Source organism: Staurois parvus, unplaced genomic scaffold (genome assembly GCF_062004578.1).
Source record: "Staurois parvus isolate SC_StPar_1 unplaced genomic scaffold, SC_StPar_1.0 ptg000310l, whole genome shotgun sequence".
Taxonomy (NCBI): domain Eukaryota; kingdom Metazoa; phylum Chordata; class Amphibia; order Anura; family Ranidae; genus Staurois; species Staurois parvus.
Genome location: NW_028318106.1, coordinates 1,881,566 through 1,902,290, shown reverse-complemented (window position 1 = coordinate 1,902,290; position 20,725 = coordinate 1,881,566). Strand labels below are relative to the sequence as shown.

The following is a 20,725-nucleotide window of genomic DNA, read 5'->3' as shown; positions in this document are numbered from 1 at the left end:
CAAATTTGGTCAGTAAAACAAACAAACAAACATTCTTCCATCCGTATGATTTCTGAGCTGTAGGCGATTGGCTATTCTAATTCATGGTATAGTCAGCTCTGACATTCTTCAGAGCCAAAACTCACCTTTAGGGGCTTGCTCACGGCTCTGTTCTGCTTGTTTATTAATTCGGTTTTGTTCTGGTTCATGAGAATCTGGAGTTTCTAACTCATCATCAGTTTCATCATCACTGTATGGGACAACTTCATCATTGGGGACCTGTGAATCCTCTTCACACGTTGTATCATCATAGTCTGTGTCCATGATGTCAGCAACCTGTTTAAAAAAGAAGGAACAGTGTTGACCTAACAAACATAAAAACATTTAAAGCTCAAATCCCAAACTACAAAAAAAAAACAAAAAAACTAGCTCTTGTTTTCTTGGGGATTTTTGTTATGTTCCAGGACCAACTGTCCAGAATGGTTTGTTTAAAGCACAGAGACAGCCATTTACTCCAAACTTTATACGGTCATTTTAGTCATGTTGACCATCATCAGAGCAGTGCATGGAAAGCTGTGCTTCTATGGATCAAGTTTATGATGGAACCAGCAGATGCATAGTTTGCCTAGGGGCATAAAAGAACGATCTGTAGGTCCAGCCATTGCTCTTAAATAAGATGACCACCCACCATAACCACCTAATATTGGAGTAGGTTCTCCTTTTGCCACCAAGACAGTCCAGACTCATCAAGGCATGGACTCCACTAGACTTCTGAAGGTATGCTGCGGTATCTGGCACCAAGCCATCAGTAGCAAATCCTTTACATCACCCTGCTTTTGCCAGCTTGCCTTCTTATAGTGCATTCTGGTGCCATGTCTTCCCAAATCACACGCACCTGGCTATTCACATCATGTGCAGGTTAGCCAGACTGGGAACATCCTACAAGAGCTGCAGTTTAGGAGTTGCTCAGACCCAATTGTCTAGCCATGCAATTACAGCCCTGTCAAAAGTTTCTCAAATCCCTACACTTGCCCATTATATCTGCTTTCAACACATCAACTTCAGGGACAATATGTTCACTTGCTGCCCAATATACCCCACCAACTTTCAGGTGCCATTGTAACAAGACAATCCAGGGTATTCGCTTTACCTGTTAGTGGTCATAATGTTATGGCTGATTGGTGTATAATGTATTGGTGTTCATATATTGTTTTTTGATTGGTATTTGATGTAATGTCATGTAAATACTGTCCATTTTAGGAAATCTCTATTGTACTTGATATTGAAACCTGTAGTAAGTTTAAAGTGGCTTACCAGTAGGTAAAATTAATATCTCCTAAATGTGCGCCATTTAGGAGATATCTCTTTTAGAGTTGACACATGTGCTCTGAAGGAAAGGCATACCTGTGCCATTCCTTCAGAGTATTGTGCAGTGGCCCAGGACTCCCGCGCACTCTTATAGCTGCCCAGCCTGTCAGACGGCTGGAGCTCATGAACCTGGAAGGAAGACCGGGTGAAGATGGAAGCCTCTGCAGTGGAGACAACATGCCACTGGAGGGCTTCATTTTAAGGCAAGTCCTACATAATGTGCTGGTATGTGATGCATACTAGCGCATTATGCCATTACCTTGCAGGGGACTTTTTTTTTTCCCCCTGGGGTTTACTACAGCTTTAATGGGTAGGCTGATATTGTTAACTTCTTTTGAAAAGTAATAGGCCATGTTGAGATACCTCTCAACTTTCTGAGATGGGAATGAGGAACATCTATTAGCAAAAGTATGCAGGCATAGGACACAGCCACTGCCACGCCCCCTAAAAAAGAGAACTATACATTAATATATTTAAAAAAATGGATTGGTTAAACCCACAAGTGCTTTTTTTTTTAACCACTATTAATCCTTTATTTGAAATTTACAAATGCAGCAATTTAGAAATTGGTGAAAGGTTTAGCTCTGTAAAACATTTTTTGAAAACCAGATAGTGCCTTTTTATATTCAACTGTATAGATTAGACCAAAATAAGGGACAAATGAGGAAAGAGGGACTTTGTTTCAAATGAGTGATAGCTCTCAATTGTCCCTGATTTCAAGGGACTATGTGTTGACCACCTTGCTTTCCTACTTTGAATCTGTGTATGCAAATAAGGACTTCTGAAATAAAAGTGAGCTGTCTTATCTGCATAGTTTTTCGGGCCATTGACTCAAAGTATTTGAAACACTGAGTCTGCATTTTCAGGAATATTATGATCCAGCCCCATGTGTCTTTTAGGTTCTCTTTATATTTAAAAAGTATATACATTGGGTACACTACATGGATCTAAGGAACAATTGTTTGGTTTAGAACTGGACAAATTGTGAGCTTTGGGGGAAAAGCAAGACCGGCAATGTAGTTGATATATAACCCCTACTCCAGGTCAGTCCACACACAACCAGTCCAGAAGAACTTGGGGGCAGACCCAAGCTTGTTCCCATCCTTGACAAAGTCCAAATAAAGAATAAAGGGAAGACGGCATACCATGGTCGCTAATAATTGTGATGGACTGCCTGGCACCCTGACTGGGTACCTCTTGCCCTTCAAAGCCTTCCAGTAGATCGAAAGCGAAACCCAGCCCTTTACCACAAGCCTCATACACAGAAAAGATATGGAGGTAAAACCAAAACCAAAGGAATAACTGTTTATTAAAACCCAGACACATAATTTATATCCCCATGAGGACATTCCCCTTTTGGGGATATTAGCACAGATAAGAAAAGACATACAACCAGTGAAAACATGACAATGCAAACTTTAAACAAGCCAATTAACACCTAGGCAGCTAGACAAGTCTTATCAGTCTGGCTAGTAGTCAAAAGGAATTACACACCCTGCCTCCCTTGTCTATGTGCTAAAAAACCTGTCCACAATAAGTCTCAATTAGCCAGGACTTGCCCACCAGGATGCAGAGAAACAGCCCCAGATACATAAAAGTACATTATAAATGGCCCACCCCAGATTCAGCTCAGATCTAGATTACTAAGTGGCACATGTTCAGCAGAAATCTAAAAAATGAATGTAAAAGTTGGTGATATCGTAATCAAAATTGACAAATACTGCATTATGCAGTTCTCGAGGACGAGCCGGAAATATGCCCAAGAAGAGTTCCATATCTCCAGCTGGTGAAGGTGCATCTGCACGATCTTTCTGACACAATGTTCCTGCAGACACACCACTGTTCTGGGAACTTCCTGGCTGCATAATCTCAGTAGATACTGCTGGCCAGTCAAAGGGTTTCAGGACCCCTCCATGCTCTGACAAGCAGACAAAATCCCTGGTCTCTTCCATGGGCCATAATCAGTGGGTAGAAGGCTAGCCCATAGTCCTCTTCAAAAACCCCTGTCCCAATTGGGTCTGTCACAAAAATGTATTACAAACTTGCACAGGACACAAAAAGCTCTGGAGCTATTTACCACTGCACTTAGTATTTTGTCAATGAGTTCTTTGAAGACCTGCAACGTAGTCTTACTCCTCAAGTTCCTAATGCTATGAACCTTTTGCTACAGAGAAACCCGAGTTAAAAAATTAAAAACAAAACAAAAAAACCCCCCAAAAACTTTAGGACATTGTAACAACTGCTGCTTCCTTCTAAAATTTTAAATTTGAGCAATTGGGTCATGTAGTCTGAATAAGAGAATTAAGAAGGATGTCAATTTCATAGTCAGGGACTCAAAATATAGAATACACTGGATCAGTATGATAGAAAGGCAATTAGAATTGTCAGGAGGACAGTCTACATGATTCTCCCAGTACGTTTCCTTCCATTCCTGTAAATGGCTATTCAGCTTGATCACTGACACATTTTATTTAACCTGCCTTTTATGGGTTTAAGTTTAATATAAAATCAGAGCATTAAAGCATTTAGTCCATAGAAAAGTGTGGCTGTCATCATCCATCTTCAACAAACATGCTGGATAGCCAATGCACTAGAATGCCAAAATAACTGAAACGTGTGATTGAGAAACAAATAATCAAGGTTTGATCTTGTGTACTCTACACAAAAATCAATAAAAATTTTATAAAACTCAAAAAAACCTAATAAAAACAGGTGTGAACCAAAAACTGTCAAAAGTTCCCAACTATAGATCCACACTTTTCATGGCTGACTTGTCATGGCAATGTATGCAACAAAATTCTAAATTTTTTAACAGATGTTAAAACTGTTTCATTAGAGTTTAGTGACAACTAGCTAAACAGTGTGTCAGGGGAGAGGTGTGTTGCTTTGTAGAATAGTAATATATAGCATTTCTTAACACTTTTACTACAGAGGAACCCCTAAAATAATTTTAAGGTGTCAAGGAACCTTACTATAACCAATTCATGGAGGCTCAATGGGGAAAAGGCCCTTTACATTGGCAATCAGTAGAAATAATGCATAACTTATAATGTGGTCCTTTCTATAGACAGCTAAAATGATCATTTGTATCATACTGCAGGTTTTGCCAAATTGTGTTGACCCTGGAACTATGCAGGCACCATGAGATGGGAGGTCAATCAGCCACAGCTTCAAGGAACCCCTAGAAACCTCTGAGGAACCCTAGGGCTCCATGAAACACTGGTTGACAATGGCTGGTTTGGTACAGGAAGATGTAATGCACACTGAGTACCCATAGTTGAAGTGTAGGATTTGCACTCAGAAATGATCAGCGGGTGGAAATATGAAATCAAAGAAACATGGATATCTTTGGGATGCCTAGCTGCCAAAAAAGATGGTTGTCAGATAGAACGTGCATGCACAGTCAGCTTTAAAACCTTATGTTGACAGGCATTTGTATATATCAGAAATAGTTTACCTGCAGGTCAAGTACATTGGTCAATAAATTAGGAAGAATCTCAAATTGATGTCAAAAGCTACCTCATCACCACAGCCTAAAGCTTGTTGACACTGGCCCCAAGTCATCAGCCTTGAACTGAGGAGATAAATTAGCCTCTCTGGGGGCCTCTCATTTTGGCACTTTTGAGGGGTAAGGCATCACTGTTATAACAGTTTGTTGAATCTGTTCAAACGTTTGAAAAATAGTAAAACGCACACAGACATGTAAAAGGCGCTTATAATACTTATACTACTGTCTGAATCCAGTCATCACTTGCTGGACTAGAGGCACTGGTGGAAACTTCAGCAAGATCCATTCCATGTGTGTCGCTGCCTGCATCTCCCTTAGCTGCTGCCTCACTAGTATGACCCTTCAGAGCTGCACGGGACACAGTAGTGATATAGCGCCCTCCCCAGGAATAAAGGTGACATAGCCACAGCAGGCAGCATAGAAATGCAGACATCCAATAATCCCAGATGTGTCACATACTAAAAATTCTGCCTGTGCTTTTAGCCCTGCAATAAAGTGAAGACTGGATGCACTGCAGGCAGTACAAGTACAGTAAATATTAGAAAAGTTATTTAATTTGTTTTTTTAGTTTACACTTTTTAAAAAATGGCTACAAAAAAGGGTAGGCACTCAGTTATTGCCAGGCCCCATAATAGGCAAGATTTCACGCAAAACGCACTTTTTTTTTAACTTTGCCCTTCCTCAGTAGTGACAGTCCAGCACTGTTCCTCACTACTCTCTCCTTTGCCTTTTTTTTGCCACTTGCTTTGAGGTATACATCAGCGCAGTAATATGGTGTGAATAGAAATTGTAGAATTTTTTCTATGTGCCCTTACATTGAGACAGCAAGGTATTTGCATATTCAACAGAAGGGAATCTCTATTAAAGCTGACCATACATAAATAAAATATCATTTGAAGAAAAAAAAAAAAAGTTTTTGGAACGGTTTTTAAAGGATTTAATTGATTATTAATTTTGATTGTAACAATGAAGTAAACTGATGGAGAAAGATGCAGGGAAGAATGTACTTAATGTGCATGAAGAAGTTGAACACAGAACTCAAAACATTGGCATGGCAATCGAACTCAATTTAAGAGTTTCCTACCAAATTGTTGAGTTCATAATGGTGCAGTACTATGAAATGCTCTAATGAACGATTTTTATTTTTCATGTGAATTAATTTCACCCGTGTTTCTGATAACATAACCCCAAATGTTAACACCTCTGGCCATTTTTAGATCCATCTGCAAAAATAAATGGAAAAAAAAAGGAGATCCATTTGAACATAACACTGGGGAAAAAAAGAAAAGGGAAAAAAAAGCTTTGTTCAGTAGAACAATGGACACTTGCACACTCCCTGAGCAATTGTAAAGGAGGACTTTTTGTAAAATGAAAAGAGTAGAGCCTTGAGTAAATAATTTAGCAGATTAAATATTAACTTGAGTCATATACTCTATTGTACAAGGTTCTTCAAACCAGAAATCTGGGAGATACTATACACAGGTTATTGGTACTGAATGAAAAAATAATCAGTCTTTAGAGACCCATCCAAAACAAGAGCCGCGCTACAATGCTGGGCGCACAAAAGGCTCACGCTAGGACAAAAAGGGGGCAAAATCATTTCAAGGGTGGAAGGGGGGTGAATGTCAAATCACCTATGCCGTCTGACGTCTCCACTCCTAAAGGACAAGAAATTCAAGAACTAGTCAGCACAATAGCAATTATACTGCATTCTAAGTAACTTTGACAGAGCACACAATTCCCTACAGATTACATTACTTCCTGAAATATCAGTATTGGGAACAGTTTTCTTTTTATAGTCTGATCAGTCGTGAACTTTAACCACTTGCCCTCCAGAGGATTTACCCCCCCCCCTTCCTCACCAGGCCATTTTTTGCGTTACGGCGCTGCATTACTTTAACTGACAATTGCGCAGTCATGCAATGCTGCACCCTTGAGAGGCTGAACCCAGACAGAATCTGGGATATTGATCTAATCACACCTTGAAGAGAGGCAGAGTTGAAACGTTCAACCCAGCTGGACGCCAATCCTTGGTTGTCATTGTCTGTTTTGTCTGAGCCCACGTGCTGAAGCAGAGGGATCCTCAACTGCCAGAAATACTTCAGGAGAGGAGAGAGTTGGTAACTGATATAGCTCACTTGGAGGAAAAAGTGGTTACCATTAGCAACACTGTCTTACTGGGATAGTCCCAAAAGTGCGAATGACCATCCTAGAGAAAGCTGGTCATAGGATGATGGTGAGTGCCAGTCAGGGGCGGACTGACAACTCATGAGGCCCCTAGGCAATAGGGGATCATGGGGCCCCTGTGTCCTTGCCCAAACTCAAAAAAGCCTATGAAAAAGGTACCAGGGGCATCTCATGGGGCCCCCTGCTGACCCCGGGCCCTCGGGCAGTGCCCGAGTTTACAAATGGTCAGTCCGCCCCTGGTGCCAGTCCATGTGGGGCACTATTCTGGAGCACAGTGGAGCACCAATTGTGTTGTAAAAGGAGTTCACAGTCAAATTGACAGTAGAATATCAGCACTCTGCACCTTTTTTCACTTATTGGGACTGAATTACTTTATTCTGTTTATTACGTCATATCATTTATGCTGATTTTGCACTTATTATGCGCGGTCCATAAGGTTATTTAATTCATTCGTTTGTGTTTCTAAGTTCACAATTCAGGACTGCTGCAAGTGATCATTGGAACTATTTGATACATCCACAAGCGCATTAGCACTTTTTTTTCACTTCACAGATTTAAATCAAATCCACCCTGGCAGAGTGGACCCATTTTTTGACAGCAGAGGATCTTGGGACCTGTAGTCCCACATCCTGTATTCCTGAGTACTGATTGAACTATAACTACCAGAGAGCTGGTGAACGAGGAGGATGCTGGGAAAGCAGATATATTCTACAGCAAGGGACTGGCTTGCTCTATTGACACGAGATTCAGAGATGAACACGGGGGACTGACGTTTTGCTCCACAAACAGACAGATTGCTGGCATACTGCTGTGGGATTCTGCATGTCAGTTCAGCACAGCAGTGACACTGATCACCACACTGGGATTGCATTAGCGTCTCTGCACCGGAACGGCCATTGTCAGTTCAGCACAGACATCTCTGCTCACCCCGCCAACAAGACGTCAGACAGCAATTCTGCACTTTCCCGCAACCAGCCAAGAGCCTGAACAAGAACTCTGTTCCTAGGAGGCCAAGCTATCCATGGGATTGGTGAATGGGTGGATGCCCAACCACTAGATGCAGACACCTTTACACATCAGTACCGGGAGATCTTGCTTTGAGCAGTACCACAGTCGGTTTAAATTTCACTGAATTAACAGTATTCATTCATTTTTATGGGCCCCACCATTGCTAGCAGAAGACAACGGATACCTCCATATCAGGAACTTTAAACATCACAGGACTCAAGTTGCAATCTCTAGTTAAAAAGGGGCTTCTTCTCTTTTAAGACCATTGCTATTCAAATTAGGTCACTTAGGTCTATTCATAGCGGTGAATACGTTCACATAATTCTCTGCATTCCTCATTGAGGTGCCGGTGGTCCAGAGGGAACTGATAAGTCAACAAGCCTTCTCTTCCGTATCTAGCTGCTGGGGTTGGAATTAAATGGTTGAAGCTACTCTTCATGACTGTATAATCTCTTAAACGTTGCTAAATGATTATTTCTATTTTAGCAGTGTTCTGCTTTTATAGGTTAGCTGCAGTTGTACATCTTAAACCCATTATTTCTGGAGTCTACTCTTTTGAACAAGTTTGATATACACGTGTCACTAAAGAATTGTGCCTCTTGCATCATTATTCTATACTGTTAAAATGTGTCTGAACCCAGAGTGTCAGAGGTGTCACGAGACTTGCAAGCTCGGGCCAACCACTGGGGACAAGCATTATCAAGCCGCCCCTGCGGGGGTAGGGCTACATGCACATTAACCCCTTCCTGCCCAGTGTCATTAGTGCAATGCTGCCCATGGTCAAAGTGTTATTAATTCAGGCTCCATTCACACTTCAAAAAACATGCGATTTGCACTGTGACTTTACAGTGAGATTAGATGCGACTTACCAGGAGTGCAACTATGGCTTTAACCAAGGATGACTGTATGTGCTCTACAAAGTCACACATAAACGTTGCAAGTATATCATTCAGGTGTGACTTGCATGTGACTTTGGAGGGTTTACATCAGTGTTCTCAACCTTCCTAATGCCGTGACCCTTTAATACAGTTCCTCATGTTGTGGTGACCCCCAACCATAAAATGATTTACCCAGTAATTATAATTCATGAGTGTCGTTTTACCTCCAATACTGCTGCTTTCAACACAGTAGCTGCTCTTTACACATCAGAAATATGTGTTTTCTGATGGTCTTAGGGGACCCCTGTGAAAGGGTCGTTCGACCCCCAAAGGGGTCACGAACCACAGGTTGAGAACCACTGGTTTACATAAAATCTATGGCCATCAAGTTGCATGAAAGGCAGACCAAAGTAGTGCAGGAACTACATTCAAGTCGCTGCAACTTGAAGTTGCACAGATATGAATGGTTCTCATTGGGAAACATGGTGTGCGACTTGTCATGCGACTTTGGACCCCAAAAGTTGTATGACGAGTCACATAAAAGTGTGAATGGACACTCAGATAAAACAAAACCAAAACAAAAAACACGCCACACAAAAAAAAAAAAAAACCCACACAAAGCTAAAAAAAAAAAAAAAAAAAAAATTAACACGCACCACAGAATTATCCTCTGTATATAGAACATGGGATATAATAAAAACAGAAAATGTAGCGTTTCAATATTCTCATAGAACTTTTTAATCTGAGACCACTGTGAGAACTTTAATAAATATTTGTATACAGAAGTGTCACATTGTTTTCTAATTATTGTATTTTTATGTATCAAGAAGGCTTGAAGGTTTGTCATGTTTATGTACTTTTTTTTTTTTTGAACCCAGAATATTTAGTATTTTATTGGAGTATAGATCTGCTTATTCCACCAACATGGATGGATTGCAGGTTTACCTATCAAGCACTAGTAGGCTCAGTCATGGTAAAATGATTCCCCTGGGATTATGTTAAACAGGAACACACATTTCCAGGATCTGTCTCATAGGGACATAATGAGTGGACAAAAAAAAAAAAAAAAAAAAACACACACACACACCTCTGTATAATTATAGTATTACAACCATAAAGCCACTATATTTGCAGGTTTCCCATGGCTCCATGAGTATACTGACAAATTATTATTTTTTTTGATAAAAAGTACTTCTGTTTAATGTACAGTTCTTCTAGAAAATGGTCGTTATCATTAAAACGAACCCATCATCAAGCTCAGGGTGTCCAATGTCCACCCTCTTATTTCTCTTAGGACAAGTGTGCTTTAAAGTGGTTCTAGCGTTTTTTGCTAAATGTATAGAAGATGTATGGCACCTGTGCAGTGCTTTCCTGTATTCACAATGTCTGCCACAGATCAGCCCCTACTGTAGCCTTTCAACTTGTGACTTGCTTACTGTCACTGGAGGGCAAGTGGTTATATAATGTTAACAGTCTCCTCTCTCAGAGGAATTACTCCTCTTCCTGAGCAGGCCATTTTTTGCGATACGGCGCTGCATTACTTTAACTGACAATTGCGCAGTCATGCAATGCTGCACCCAAACTAAATTTATGTCATTCCCCGCCCCCACAAACGGAACTTTCTTAAGGTGGCATTTGATCACCTCTGCGTTTTTTATTTTTTGCACTATAAAAAGCAGGAAAAAAAAATAAAAAACAAAAACAGTATTTTTTACTTTTTGCTATAAAACATCCAGTAAAAAAAATTATAAAAAAAAAAAATCAAAATCTCTTCATAAATTTAGACCAAATGTATTCTGCTACATGTCTTTGCTTAAAAAAAAATCCCAATATGTGTAGATTAATTGGTTTAAGTGAAAATTATAGCGTCTATAAATGGTGGTACATATATTGGAACCTCCTGATATGGAGGTATTCGTTGTCTTCTGCTAGCAATGGTGGGGCCCATAAAAATGAATGAATACTGGTAATTCAGTGAAATTAAACAGACTGTGGTACTGCTCAAAAGCAAGATCTCCCGGTACTGATGTGTAAAGGTGTCTGCATCTAGTGGTTGGGCATCCACCTGTTCACCAATGTCATGGATAGCTTGGCCTCCTAAGATACACACACACGATTTTGTGCAGCCCTGCCGCCCTGTAGCAGTAGTTATGCTATAGGGCGGTCGGGAAGCGGTTAGAGCAGAGTGTGTCATTTTTGTGTTTATTAAAGGTCAGCAGCTACAGTTTTTATAAACACACTCACCGTCCCAGAGTCCAGCGGTGTGCTTACCCGCGCCATCCCTTCTCTCCCTGTTGCCGACATCTCAACTGTGGGCACCCGGCTGTGACAGCTTGTGGCTTCACAGCTGGGTGCCCACTGCACATGAGCGAGTCATGCTGCACTTCCTGATTGGTCTGGCAGTCCCAGAAGACTGCAAGAGGAAGGAGGGGGGACGAACTTCCGACTCACTTTGCCACGGTGAACTGAGCCGGAAGTGGGTACGTGTCAAAACCAGGTATCCCCCCCCCCCAAAAAAAATGTCAAATATGGCAGTGGAGGGGGAGGAGGGTGGATGCAAACAAGCGGAGCTTCCACTTTTAGGAAAAACTCCACTTTAAGGCCATAGATTATATAATTTTATTTCTTTCCACCACAAGTGAAAGGAAAGAAAAGCTGCTTGATTCCCCCATCACAGTCAGTGTTGATAGGGGAATCCCTCCTGCAGTGCTATTGTGTGCTGCCGATGGGGAACCTCCCCCCTCCAGTAGTGATTGCATGCAAAAATTGTGACAGGCTAGTTTATATTGAAGTGAATCAATGGATTGATTTCAGTACAACCAGACTGCCTGTAGATGGATAGAATCTCGGATGGTCTCTGCTGAACCGATGGATCAACTTCAGTACAACCAACCTGCCCATAGATGGATCAAATCTCAGCCGGTCCCTCCTGAACCGATGGATCAACTTCAATACAACCAGCCTGCCCATAGATGGATCAAATCTTAGATGGTCCCTCCTGAACCGATGGATCAACTTCAATACAACCAGCCTGCCCATAGATGGATCAAATCTCAGCCGGTCCCTCCTGAGCCGAAGGATCAACTTCAATACAACCAGCCTGCCCATAGATGGATCAAATTTCAGCCGGTCCCTCCTGAACCGATGGATCAACAAGATTTGAACAGTCTATGGCCAGCTTAAGCAAAGTCACCTGACTATTCATAAAGACGGCTTTGCAATGATAAAAAGGTAAAGCTTTTTTGAAAAATCATGCTGTTGTATATTATGACATATCAGGAACATTTATTCAAACCAACATTAGATCTGGGATTGATGTACAAAAAGCAGTAGACTCACCAAAGTTCAGAGAAAAAAAAAATTGGACCAAGAGACTGCGAGAGACATCCGATGTTGACATCCTTAAGACTTTTTCCCATATAAAAATAATGAACTTTCCATTTGCATTCTATGAATGATGCATTACATAATTAACAGCGTTACACAGTGGCCTCTGTCAGGGCTCCAGGTATGACCAGAGGTGTGTGGACTGACACAGGGAAACGCAGGCTTCAGATATGGTATAAACAATATGATTTATTAAGACTAACAATACAAAACGCAGTGCAAAACTAAACAAACACAGTGCAAACAAACCAAACCACCCACCGATAACAATACATACAATACAAAGAGTAGTCAGGCAGGCCGGGTCAGTAGCAAACGGGCAAACGGAGTACCAGGACCAGGCGGGAGAGTGGTCGGGGTCACAAGCCAGGGATCAAACAGGAGAAGTCAGCAGAGGTCAGGATCAGGCAGGGTCGGCAACAAGTCAGGCAGAAACAGGAACAGGAACACAGGATACAAAATACAGAGGCCCATGGAAAAACACACACCAAGGCCCTGACTGTGAGTCTGGCCATTCCTTAAATACAACCCCTGCAATCAGCTTCAGGTGTTTGGCTGACTGCAGGGGTGAGTCTCTGATTGCTGAGAGCACCCGCTGGCCAGCCCTGGTACTGCAGCCCACAAGGCAGGTGAGTCCCACCATTATTGGCAAGTCCATTCCTCACAGCCTCGTGCACACATGGCGTTTTTTTTAGGGGCATCAGGCTTTATTTTTTTTCTTTTACGGCTTCCAAACAGCCCTCCATGTTATCCTAGATGTAAACGCACACACAGACTTCTAGAATCTTTTAGTAGCAGTAGCGTTTATCAGCAGGAAAAACAAAACAAACGGAAAAACAAAAAGACAAAAAACAAAATAAAACACAAAACGGGCCAGCATGTCCTGGAGCAGCAGCGTTTTGGCAGAAAAAATGCTTGATAAGTGTAAATGCGCCTAAATGCGTGTTAACGCTTGAGCGTTAATTCATTTAATTGGCCAGAAGAATCCTTTATTCTGGCCATTGAAATGAACACCCAAGCGCTTGACGCTTGTAAAAGCGTTAGACAGTTTGACAAGCGCCAGGCTTTTTTTATGACAAAAACACTGATGCCAAGAGGAGGAGCATTTTGAAACGTCCTGTGTGCATAAGGCCTAAAAGTGGCTGCAAAAACGTCCTGTGTGCATGAGGCCTAATAAAATCTGTAAAAAACAAAAAAAACACAAAAAAAAGCACAAAAAAACAAACAAACTACATAAAACAAACAAACTACATAAAACACAAAACAAAAAACGCAAGTCCGTGCTTCTTTTATATAACCAATGACTTATTTTCTGTATATAATTATCGATTTCAATTTGCTCCTTCACATCTAATACGTTGAGCTGCATTGATTACCTGAAACTCAATGCTCAGACAAAGCCAACACTATTGTGGTCTATGTGCTCAGTGCTAAAGCATTGGTTTGGTTTGCGCTGGGAAAAAGGGGACACATGTAGGCAGTGTGTATTTTATTGCAGCACAGTGCAAAAAAAAAAAAAAAAAAAAACGCCCGTACTGTAGGAGTTGCTCTAAAACTCTAGCTTTCTTTTTTTAAACTATATTTCTACCCTAACCTGCGATTTGCCATACGGCAACATATTTTTACTATATAGGATTTATGTAGTGCCAACAGTTTGTGTAGCGCTTTACAATCATATGCGGTTTGCCTTTTACGTCACAATCACATACTATGGCAATGACCATTACTTGGCTTTTATACGGCCGTCTCTTTGGAGATCTCCTGGTACCCCGGAGACAGAACAGGTTCTTTGGAGCAGGTCATCCTCCTGGCACACGCTTGTACAAAGTTTGCTTTCTAAGGCGCCATTGTGGAATGGAGGATTGTAAAACACAGATGTGCAAGACTTAATGAAAGCCTCAGAGACTGGCCACTACTCAGGTAATGCTGCGTTTTATACAGTAGCACGTCCCTGAGGACAGAGTGCTAATCACTACCATTGCTGCTCTTTTTAATGAAGACCCGAGGGACCCAGCAGGTAAACGTGGCTCAGGGCTAGGCCAGAGGGCAACTATTTTTTTCTCATCTATACAGCCACTTCCCCTCTACATGCACGCTAGCGATGTCTACACATTTCCCAAGGCAGGTTTCTGAATGGTGACAACATTCAGACCTTGGCGTCCTGGTAAGCGGAGTCAGTCTAGGTTCACACCTATGCAGTTTGCGTTTGATCCATTTCTGCAGTGCGTTTGATTTTTTTTTTTTTTGCTTGTTGCTAGGCAGATTTAAAAAACACAAAATGAATAAAAAATGTGACAAAAATGCACTACATGCTTTTCTGCAGCATTTCCATTAAAATCTATAGAACCAAAAATGCAACTTTTTGCATTAAAAACAAGTCCCTGACCCTTTCCAAAAACGCACCGGGTGAAAACGCGGAGATGTGAACCTGTTCCATAGGAAATCATGTTAAATGGACTGTAGTGCATTTCTGGAAACCGCTTAGGTGTGAACCCAGGGTTAATGCAGGTGCATCAATGCACATTTTTTCACATGTTAACTTGAACTCATTCAAATGAAAGGGCTGACAATGCACCAAAATGTCCTTGTTGTGATGTCCATTTATTAAAAATAAATGACATCATAATCAGCTAACATACACAATGTGCTATCACATGGAGAGCACTGCACCAGAAACGTGTGAATGAGCCCCAAGGTCTAATTCACTCTAATGTTGCCACAACTTGTGTTTTAGACGGGCTATGCTGTTGAAAGCAGTGTGTGGACTGAATACTGAATGGTTCTACACCTTCATTCTCTTACATCAGCTAGAGCTGGTCAGTAGTTCACATAATCTGCCCCATTTTTAACCAAATCTCAGAAATCATCTGCAAGTACTGCACTGTGCCTATAGGAGCCGCCCATCTGCAGTACAATGCGGGCTGGCGGACTAAAGCGGGTAAAGTGCGTCTTCTCTTTCCTACACTATATGGGCAATTAACCCCAGCTTCGGCCGAAACGCGTTAGTTGGTTACTGCTGTATCCAGCTATGTAGCCAATAAAGAATTATTCCAATAGATGTTACCAAATAGTTGGCTTCATTGTATCAGACGGTTATTGCTACATACCAAAAAGGTATTGGGGCCAGAGCATCAGTTCCCAGTCTTCCAGGTAATCCGCGGTACAGCGCGTTTTCTATGTGGATAGTGGTGTGGGACCCAGTCTGCTGCACCTGATCAGCGGATTGCAGCAGAACAACGCTGAATCCACTGGGCAGGTGAGTTTCCAGGCTTTTTCCCCCTTTATTTTCACCTGTATATCCTGATAATAAAAACACACTTCCTGCACTGCAGGGGTTAAATGCCCATTTAGTGTAGGAAAGAGAAGACGCACTTCACCCGCTTTAGGGCCGCCCGCCCGCATTGTACTGCAGATGGGCGGCTCCTACAGGCACAGTGAGGTACCTGTACATTGCTGCCCATATCTGGCTGCAGAGCACGCACGCGCCCCCGCCCGCCAACTCCCACTGGGATTTTGTCAGCATATCCTGGCCAATGACTGGGATCTGCTGATCGGCTGTGTCCAATTACAGTCCGGAGCCCTGTCTTGTCACACAATACGGGGCTCTGTACAGAGGGAATGAATAAAGTATTATCACCGAATTAGTGCCATTGGTGAGGTCAGCGGCAGGTTCCACCCAATGTCAGATCGCCCGCCGCACTATCACAGTCCAACTACAAGTCACTGATCAGTGTTGGGCATGATGTTCGAGTTGAACATAAATTCGGCTCGAACATCGGTCGTTTGTGTGTACGGTGAACGACTTGAGAGAGCATTATGATTGGCCAAAGCAATGCATCTGACCACAGGTCAGGTGCAATGCTTTGCCCAATCACAGTGCATAATGACATCACAAGGTCACCCCCACCCTTGTGACGTCATTACACCATTTAAAAACGGTCATCCCGGCGCAGCTGTCAGCGGGAGCCAGCGTCGAGAGCAGAGCAGGGTTTTTTTTCGGCGAGCATGATGATGGATGTTGGCTCTACTTCAGGGGACTTTTTTTTTATTTTCGTTTTTAACAAAAGTCTTGTCAAAGACTGTTCCCTGTACTATTTTTTGTAAATGAGTAGCAGTACCATGTACCCCATACTCTTTTACATGGGGGTGGGATAGGATTTGGGGGCCCCAGATTCTGATAAGTGCCATGGATGTGAGGAAGAGGCCCTTGTCCCAAACAACATGGGAACATGGTGCTTTGAGGGGGCATGTTGAGGGCATGTGGCCTGGTTCAGGAGGCCGCTTGCCCCGCTTCCTGACCTGCCGGGCTGCATGCTCAAAAAAAAGAGTCTGGTATGGATTTTGGGGGGATCCCCACACCATTTTCAAAAACATTGTGGCATGGGGGTTCCCCTCAAAATCCATACCAGACCGGAAGGGCTTGGTATGGATGGTGGGGAACCCCACATGGTTTTAAAAAAAAATTAATTGCCGGGCAATACCGGCATTACTTTTTACATTCAGCTCTCAGAAGAGAACCCCACTCACAGCTTAAACAGTAAAGAATGTTTTCACGACTAAAATATCACATGACTTAATATAACTTCTGCCGTAATTTAGTAGCTGTGCGGTATCTTACCGTATACTCAGATGCGTTAAGATACCGCTTAGTGAACTGGCCCCTCCATTCGAAGTCCGTGGTCAAACTTGTTAGATGATTCGAATGTTTGACCATGAACCGAAGGGGAAGCTATGGTCCCTGCAGCAATCTTTTTGCTATCAGGACTTTAGACTGCCAGAGCACAGGGGAGAACATACTGTGGGGACCTGTCTAGCAGTGTAAAGTAGCGGGTAAGTAGATATTCTTTTCTATGCCATACTGCAAGGGTTAATTTTTAAGTCTGAGTTGTACTTTAAGTAGATCTTCCCTACCATCCACTGTCCTGATGACTCCTTGAATCACCGGGACAAAGAGTGATGGGAAATGCCCTCAATGGCGTTCTAGATTACAGTAAAATAAACAGACAAAAGTTCTATCTCCTTCCCACTCCATCCACAGAGTAAAAAAAAAAAAAAAAGTTTTGGTTGCAGTTTGTCTTCAGTATTAGCCTGGAGCTCCATTCTACAGTGGCCTTTGTTATAGGGGAATACTTGAGCAGAACGCCATGTAAAATATTTACTTTGCCTCTCGCTGTCAGTGTGAACATATCGGTGGATCTGTGTAGCCATGTGTTATTCTTTGGGCCTACCACTGCTCATTCATTATTCAGCCACTGTAGTTGTGTGTTCACATCTTCAATTATTTATATTCGGTTCAAACTGTTGGGTTAATTCTTTAGAACCTTCTGGCCAGGAAAAGCTCATTAGAGCTTCCTAAATGAGGAGTAGCATGGCATTGTGTGTAGCTGCTTGTCATCGGTGCCAGCATTGGAAAGCTAACTTTAGAGAATTTATAAACCCGTTAGCTCACCTGAACTGTGTAGAATCTGCTGTACTGAATACAATTTCATATAGAAATACAGTCAGGTCCATAAATATTGGGACATCTACACAATTCTAACATTTTTGGCTCTATACACTACCACAATGGATTTGAAATGAAACAAACAAAATGTGCTTTAACTGCAGACGGTCAGCTTTAATTTGAAGGTATTTACATCCAAATCAGGTGAACAGTGAAGGAATTAGCAGTTCCTTTCCTTCTCCATACTCTTCTCTTCCCATCACTCTGGTACAAGTTGATCTTGGTCTCCTCTGTCCATAGGATGTTGTTCCAGAACTGTGAAGGCTTTTTTACATGTCGTTTGGCAAACTCTAATCTGGCCTTCCTGTTTTTGAGGCTCCGCAATGGTTTACATCTTGTGGTGAACCCTCTGTATTCACTCTGGTGAAGTCTTCTCTTGATTGTTGACTTTGACACACATACACCTACCTCCTGGAGAGTGTTCTTGATCTGGCCAACTGTTGTGAAGGGTGTTTTCTTCACCAGGGAAAGAATTCTTCGGTCATCCACCACAGTTGTTTTCCGTGGTCTTCCAGGTCTTTTGGTGTTGCTGAGCTCACCGGTGCGGTCCTTATTTTTAAGAATGTTCCAAACAGTTGTTGTGGCCACGCCTAATGTTTTTGCTATCTCTCTGATGGGTTTGTTTTGTTTTTTCAGCCTAATGATGGCTTGCTTCACTGATAGTGACAGCTCTTTGGATCTCATCTTGAGAGTTGACAGCAACAGATTCCAAATGCAAATAGCACACTTGAAATGAACTCTGGACCTTTTATCTGCTCATTGTAATTGGGATAATGAGGGAATAACACACACCTGGCCATGGAACAGCTGAGAAGCCAATTGTCCCATTACTTTTGGTCCCTTAACAAGTGGGAGGTACAAATGCAAACTGTTGCAATTCCTACACCGTTCACCTGATTTGGATGTAAACACCCTCAAATTAAAGCTGAGAGTCTGCAGCTAAAGCACATCTTGTTTGTTTCATTTCAAATCCATTGTGGTGGTGTATAGAGCCAAAAATGTTAGAATTGTGTCGATGTCCCAATATTTATGGACCTGACTGTATATATTGTATATAGTATAATTAAAGTCAACAATTTTGTTGGACATAAAAAAAACAAAACAAAACAAAAAAAAAAAACACACACACACACATTCCCCTCTACATGATGCACATTGGAGAGGTTTTAATAAAGTTCGTTGCAGCTTCCTACCATTTGTTATTCTGAAGAAATAGCTGTTTGTTCGTCTGTGTCCATGTGCAGAGTGAATGGGAGTGATTTTATAGTTATTAATCAGCTACTACACTTGCAGGGTTCTAATGAGGAAAGTGGCAGGGTCTGCATCCCTTTAGAAGAGATTGCCTTTTGGGAGTATCTCCCCAAAAATGACTTTTTGTTGCAAGGGACGCCCAAAATCTGACTTGCACCTTAGTGCTGCCAATCAGTCCTACAAGCATGAAATGATATATCTGGGAGAGGGACGTCTGTACACCATGTGTGTTCAGAACGCTTCCAGGTAGCCACATTGCAATGAATTTTACAGAAAATGACAGCACTGCAGAATGAAAACTATAAGCAATTTTTATTGATATTCAAAATATAAAAACTTGTGTAGTCATTTTATATGCTATATTTGCAATTTTTTCCCCACAAAAGTGGATTTACCCTTTAGCAATAAAGGAGAGATGATCGCCTGACACTTTTTTCGTTTTCACATGTATGTATGAATGTGAGTTAGGGACTTTAGATTGTACGCCCCTTGAGGGTTAGGGACAGATGTGAATGTACAATATATATGTAAAGTGCTGCGTAAATTGATGGCGCTATATAAGTACCTGAAATAATAATTATTCGGTATAAGTGATGATTCATGAATGGGTAGCCTTAAAGCAACACACCTTAACCTGCATGCTTTAGAGGCACCGCAGCGGGCTGCCTTTGTGTGAATGGGCCTTGATAGAGGCTAAACCAACAAAGAAAATGCCGACATCCTCCAATAGAAGCATGCATCTTCTCAAGCAACCCGCTATACTCAAAACTCGAGGTACTTAGAAGGCTCCATGCACACAGAGCGTTTTTAACATGACTTTACACAGCTAACGTTACCAGTGTTATTAAAACGTGAGTTTTTCAGCATTTTTACATTAGCATTTAGCCGCTTTTTCGCGTTTAAAAAAAAAAGTCCAAAACGCTGGTTTGCTGCATTTTTCAGCGTTAGAGCGTTAGCTTTTACAGCTAAAAAAACTGCTCTAGAAACCCACTAGTTCTGGGTTTTTTTCCAGCCAAAAAACCTCCCAGCCAAAAAAAGAAAAAACTTGATTACAGTCTGTGTGTGTATGGACACATAGGATAGCATTCTGGGGAGTTTACTAGCTGTAGGCAAAAAAAAAACACAAGTCAAAAGCCAAAAACAGCCGCTGTGAAAACATTTAACAGGAACAAGCACTGGCATGTTGCCTCCTACAACTGCCTATTAACCACTTCAATACAGGGCACTTTCACTCCCTTCTTGCCCATGTCAATTTTCAGCTTTCAGCACTGTCGCACTTTGAATGACAATTGCGTGGTCATGCAACACTGTACCCAAACAAAATTATTTTTTGAGACAAGACAGATTTCTTTTGGTGGTATTTAATCACCATTGGGGTTTTTTATTTTTTGCTTAAATAGAAAAAGAACAAAATTAAAAAAAAAAAATATATATATATTAGATTCTGTTATAAAATTTTGCTGCACTGATTAAACTGCAGTGATGGGCACTGATGCTGCTGCACAAAAAAACAAAAAACAAAAAACAAAAAAAAAAAGCACGGTTACAGATTCATACCCATTTCTGCTCTGAAGAAAAAGGTGTTTGATCTATGGTTACAGATTCTGAATGCGTGTGAATTTAATTTTTTTATTAAATCAGTTTAATTCGTGCTTC

General features: G+C 41.6%; 1 protein-coding gene and 1 long non-coding RNA gene across 3 annotated transcripts in view; one reads left to right on the top strand and one right to left on the bottom strand.

The window, feature by feature from the left end:
* The window catches only part of ATP8B1 (ATPase phospholipid transporting 8B1), a 144,251-nt gene that overhangs the window by 85,298 nt on the left and 38,228 nt on the right, over window positions 1-20,725 (bottom strand). For both annotated transcript variants that reach the window (XM_089683442.1, XM_089683441.1), the window contains exon 2: window positions 126-315. In XM_089683442.1, coding sequence (XP_089539568.1) covers window positions 126-303 — 178 coding nt within the window. In that variant the 5' untranslated portion in view covers window positions 304-315. The remainder of the gene's footprint in view (window positions 1-125; window positions 316-20,725) is intronic.
* LOC149457637 (uncharacterized) overlaps window positions 1-20,725 on the top strand; it is a 110,073-nt gene that overhangs the window by 69,522 nt on the left and 19,826 nt on the right. The window lies entirely within an intron of this gene.